The sequence below is a fragment of the Sander vitreus genome, unplaced genomic scaffold, assembly GCF_031162955.1.
Source record: "Sander vitreus isolate 19-12246 unplaced genomic scaffold, sanVit1 ctg458_0, whole genome shotgun sequence".
Classification (NCBI taxonomy): domain Eukaryota; kingdom Metazoa; phylum Chordata; class Actinopteri; order Perciformes; family Percidae; genus Sander; species Sander vitreus.
The window spans coordinates 45,001-50,969 of NW_027595568.1; the positions used below are offsets into that span (position 1 = coordinate 45,001).

Below are 5,969 nucleotides of genomic sequence, written 5' to 3' on the forward strand. Positions count from 1 at the left end.
GGTGATGCTGGATGGAAGAGGGAACGCCACTGATCTGATTATAAAGGTTTTATTTAGTGCTGTCAAACGATTACATTGTCTTAATCGCGATTAATCGTTGATTTTCTATACTTAATCGCGATTAATCACGTTCAAATTGATAAATGCCGAGCTTTGCGTAGGAATCGGCGTACGCCCTTCCTACGCCTGTTTTTGGTCCTACGCACGTTTCAGAAATGAGCGCCAATGTCTTTATCGAAAATTGATGAAATAATATTTTGTGATGTGCCAGCCCTCAGCCACAGTGTCAGCCTGAGTTTGATCCATTATTAAATCCCTGACTTCATTAAAACCCCCCCATGAATTATATTATTATTTCTAATCAAGTTACAGACTTCGTGAAAAAAATCTGGGTTAACAGAATTAGGAGCATAAATATTAGCAATCAGGGGCGCAACTACCCAGTGTCAGAGGGGTATGCAGTGACAATTTTGCCCCCCCTCCCCCCCCAAAAAAGAAGTGCCGATCATCATCATGTATGGGCTTTAAACAATAAAGGTTTATTTTAAAGTAATATAACTAAGTAATGTTAGACCTACCTGTTGCCTCCCCGTCTTTCCTGATCCACCATCCTCACACTGAATGAACTCACTGGTAACTACAGCAGCCTAAACTCAGTTCTTAAATCAGCCTAGTGATGTCATCAGATAAGACTGAGCTGCTGTTATTTACAATATTTATATATATTTTTTCATATTTCTTTTTTCTTCTTGTCATGTATTGTGCATGCTACCTTATATTTACCAGTTGTTATTTGACCTTAATAAAATGGAGATATGTCATGCATGAGATTGGTACCATAGGGTTTAACCAAAATCTAAATGGAGCTATCAGCAACATTAGTTTGCATTAAGCTAGCAAACACTAGCCTGTCTGTTAACTTGGATATTTGCAAGCCTCCAAGTTTGGTAGCAAATCTATGCATGGTTCCATGGTAAACTAGAGTTATAGCATTAGTTATATTTTCCAGATTCTTGTCATTTATTGTACATGCTACCTTATATTTACCAGTTTTCAGCTCAGCAACCTCGGTTTTGCTTATTCTAAGCTAGCTGTAAACCCCCATTTGGCTGCTACGTTCCCAGTGTTAGCAAACGCTAGCTAGTCTGTTAACATGAATATTTGCAAGCCTCCAAACACAGACGTCACACTTTAAAGCCTACCTGTTGCCTCTCACCATCCACTTATTACACTGCTGTCACATCCATTGACATCCATCCATCTTCATCCGCTTATCCGGGGTCGGGTCGCGGGGGCAGCAGCTCCAGCAGGGGACCCCAAACTTCCCTTTCCCGGGCCACATTAACCAGCTCCGACTGGGGGATCCCGAGGCGTTCCCAGGCCAGGTTAGAGATATAATCCCTCCACCTAGTCCTGGGTCTCCCCCGAGGCCTCCTCCCAGCTGGACGTGCCTGGAACACCTCCCTAGGGAGGCGCCCAGGGGGCATCCTTACCAGATGCCCGAACCACCTCAACTGGCTCCTTTCGACATAAAGGAGCAGCGGCTCTACTCCGAGCTCCTCACGGATAACTGAGCTTCTCACCCTATCTCTAAGGGAGACGCCAGCCATTGACATGTCATCTCCTTTTCCCTTTTCTTTTTCTATGTTTAGCCCTAACCCTAACCCAACAGCTGTTTTGCTTTATCCATCTTTTTCCATAGACGACAACTCACTACTCATACCGGCTCGCTCAGCGCTCACGGCGGCACCCCTCCCCTCCCTCCCCCCTCTTCTATGTCAACATGCTATGTCAACATTTTATGTCAACATGCTATGTCAACATTCTATGTCAACATTCTATGTCAACATTCTATGTCAACATGCTATGTCAACATTCTATGTCAACATTCTATGTCAACATGCTATATCAACATTCTATGTCAACATTCTATGTCAACATTCTATGATGAATCTTATGAGACAGGTCGTCTACTCTATCCTGTTAGTCCTCTAAAATGTTATAATAATATAATAATATTGAGGAAATGTAGAAATGATTTAGAAACGCACAACAGCAGCTACATATAGAAGATACCAAAAAAAGATATATTTCTTTTTTCTTTGCTTTGGTGCCCCCATGCTGCTGCGCCCCCATGCTGCTGCGCCCCTATGCGCTGCATATAGTGCATACCCACTTTTTGCGCCACTGTTATCAATAGTCATCCTTTGACCCTCTAAAGTAACATCCAATATAAGCCATCTACCTTATGTGAGACATGTGTATGCAGCTGACAGTCTATATTTTTCTATATGATATTCCTGTGCAACCCATTCTCTTTTGAGTTTTGCACACGTGAAACTAAACTTTACATTTATTTTGCTCATGTCCCCTGAGGGGCTCTGTATTACTGTGTTAAAAACCCATTCAAAGTAAAAGACAGCTTGGCAACAGCCAGTAAAGATGATTTCCTGTGAGTCCTTCAGAATAAAAGCAGAAACGCTTTTAATTAAAGTGAACAGTGTTGATGAACAATAAAGAACAAAAAGAAGAACGTCTTCTTCACTGAGATGGTCCAGTTTCTTCTTCTCTCACTTCCTTTTCTTCACAGACGTCTTTCTCCTGAAACACAAGATCCACATGTTCCTCTATGTGAGCTGTTTACCCAGCATGCACTGCAGTGTAAACACAGAGCCCCTGGCTGTGAACTGTGTACCCAAGGGGGTCAGCTTCTCCTCGGACCCCAAACCTCCTATGGCGCCATTCTGATGCTACCTAGCCATCACCTCCCGTTAGCATCCCGTTAGCATCCCATTGACTGCCATTCATTCTGACGTCACTTTGACAGAGAATACCTTTACATCTGAAGCGTTTAAAGACTCTATTTGTCCGTTGTTTATTTCTAAAGAAACACGACAATGTATAAAAGGCTCCATTACCTTGTAGCTCACGTTATGGCTCCGTAGCAGACGTTTTTATAACAATAGGCTAACGATTGGGTCATAACCACGAGACTTCCTGTCTCATAGTAGAGGAGTTACCGTATAGTACAGGAGAAGCTCTCAGGCAGTTTGGACTTCCATCAGCTGTTTAAGTGTAATGACTAATGTTAACTATCATTTTAGTGATCAATAATGAGCCTGTGTCTATGTTATCTCCTTACATATACCTACGCTCTCCGTCTCTGCTAGATTGGGAATGATTGAGATTTCTCTTGGCACAGCTACCAGAAGACTTCCAACTTTCAGACAGGTTGCTCACGTCACATCTACGTCTTCAAGCTCAGTTGGAGGCTGCTCAGTAACGCTCAGCCATCACCGGGAAAGAGACGTCACTGGTCTCCGTCCAGAGACACGGGGTCTGCTGCTCCATTATATATACTGGGACTAACTAGTACCAGAGAGAGAGGACTAACTAGTACCTGAGAGAGAGGACTAACTAGTACCTGAGAGAGAGGACTAACTAGTACCTGAGAGAGAGGACTAAGACAGAGACACAGGGTCTGCTGGTCCAGTATATATATGTCAATGTGTGTACCTGGTTAGCATCCCTCCTGCGGCGCTCCGTCTCCGTGATGACGTAGAAGTCTTCCTGGGCCTTGGCGATCAGCTGATCAGGACCGTGATCGGCGTCCTCGCGGCCGGGCTCGTCCTCTCGGCTCTGCGCCGAGCGGCTCCGCTCCTTCAGACGGATCTCTCTCTGCCGGGCCTCCAGAACCTTCTCTCGCTTTGTCTCCCGCTCAAACATCTGTTATTACATCAAACAGCTGTTATAACATCACACAGCTGTTATTACACCTGTTATGACATCACACACCTGTTATTACACCTGTTATTACATCACACAGCTGTTATTACATCACACAGATGTTATTACACCTGTTATGACATTACACACCTGTTATTACACCTGTTATTACGTCACACAGCTATTATTACATCACACAGCTGTTATTACAACTGTTATTACATCACACTCAGGTAGTCATAGAGACGCTCACGTAGTCATAGAAACACTTAAGGTATTATATGGTGTATATTGGTGTATTAAGGTATTATATGGTGTATATTGGTGTATTCAGGTATTATATGGTGTATATTGGTGTATTCAGGTATTATATGGTGTATATATGGTGTATTCAGGTATTATATGGTGTATATTGTGTATTAAGGTATTATATGGTGTATATTGGTGTATTCAGGTATTATATGGTGTATTAAGGTATTATATGGTGTATATTGGTGTATTAAGGTATTATATGGTGTATATTGGTGCATTCAGGTATTATGGTGTATTAAGGTATTATATGGTGTATATTGGTGTATTCAGGTATTATATGGTGTATATTGGTGTATTCAGGTATTATATGGTGTATATTGGTGTATTAAGGTATTATATGGTGTATATTGGTGTATTCAGGTATTATATGGTATATATTGGTGTATTAAGGTATTATATGGTGTATATTGGTGTATTCAGGTATTATATGGTGTATATTGGTGTATTCAGGTATTATATGGTGTATATTGGTGTATTCAGATATTATATGGTGTATATTGGTGTATTCAGGTGTTATATGGTGTATATATGGTGTATTCAGGTATTATATGGTGTATATTGGTGTATTCAGGTATTATATGGTGTATATTGGTATATTAAGGTATTATATGGTGTATATATGGTGTATTCAGGTATTATATGGTGTATATTGGTGTATTCAGGTATTATATGGTGTATAATGGTGTATTAAGGTATTATATGGTGTATATTGGTGTATTAAGGTATTATATGGTGTATATATGGTGTATTCAGGTATTATATGGTGTATTCAGGTATTATATGGTGTATATTGGTGTATTAAGGTATTATATGGTGTATATTGGTATATTAAGGTACTATATGTGTATATTGGTGTATTCAGGTATTATATGGTGTATATTGGTGTATTCAGGTATTATATGTATATTGGTGTAGTAAGGTATTATATGGTGTATATTGGTGTATTCAGGTATTATATGGTGTATGTTGGTGTATTCAGGTGTTATATGGTGTATATTGGTGTATTCAGGTGTTATATGGTGTATAATGGTGTATTAAGGTATTATATGGTGTATATATGGTGTATTCAGGTATTATATGGTGTATAATGGTGTATTAAGGTATTATATGGTGTATATTGGTATATTAAGGTATTATATGGTGTATATTGGTGTATTAAGGTATTATATGGTGTATATTGTGTATTAAGGTATTATATGGTGTATATTGGTGTATTCAGGTATTATATGGTGTATATATGGTGTATTAAGGTATTATATGGTGTATAATGGTGTATTAAGGTATTATATGGTGTATATTGGTGTATTAAGGTATTATATGGTGTATATATGGTGTAGTCAGGTATTATATGGTGTATATTGGTGTATTAAGGTATTATATGGTGTATATTGGTGTATTAAGGTATTATATGGTGTATAATGGTGTATTAAGGTATTGGTATTGAATGGTTAGTTACCGGGGGGGTTCTGTGTAATAAGTGCTGAGTCATGTGTCTCACCGCGGCCAGCAGACTCTTGTCGTTCTTCTGCAGCGTGGACAGACCGGAGCTGATCTCCAGCAGCGTGGCGCCGCCCTGCTGGGAGCCGCACGCCACCAAGCGCCCGTTGTCCTGGAGACGGAGGCTGTAGAGGGCCTCGTCACACACCTGGGGAACCACATCATCATCATCATCATCATCAACAACAACAACAAGGTGTCACAGGTTTCACACGTTAACAAATGCTCCGGGACCGGCAGTCCAGAGACTCAAGAAAAGTTGACTTTTCATGACGTTTTCCATGACTTTTCCATGACTTTTCTATGACTTTTCCATGACTTTTCCATGACTATCACATGACTTTTCCCATGACTTTTTGATGACTTTCCATGACTTTCCCATGACTTTCCTATGACTTTTCCATGACTTTTCTATGACTTTCTCTATGACTTTT

The 5,969-nt window shown here is 40.3% G+C and overlaps 1 protein-coding gene across 1 annotated transcript; it reads right to left on the reverse strand.

Annotated features, from left to right (window-relative positions):
- Window positions 1-2,474: 2,474 nt before the first annotated feature.
- LOC144514129 (dynein axonemal intermediate chain 2-like) lies at window positions 2,475-5,683 on the reverse strand (the record flags this gene model as incomplete). Its single annotated transcript, XM_078245327.1, has 3 exons — window positions 2,475-2,601; window positions 3,517-3,726; window positions 5,537-5,683. Coding segments are annotated over 3 exons (417 nt in total), but the record flags the coding sequence as incomplete, so codon positions are not given.
- Window positions 5,684-5,969: the final 286 nt, after the last annotated feature.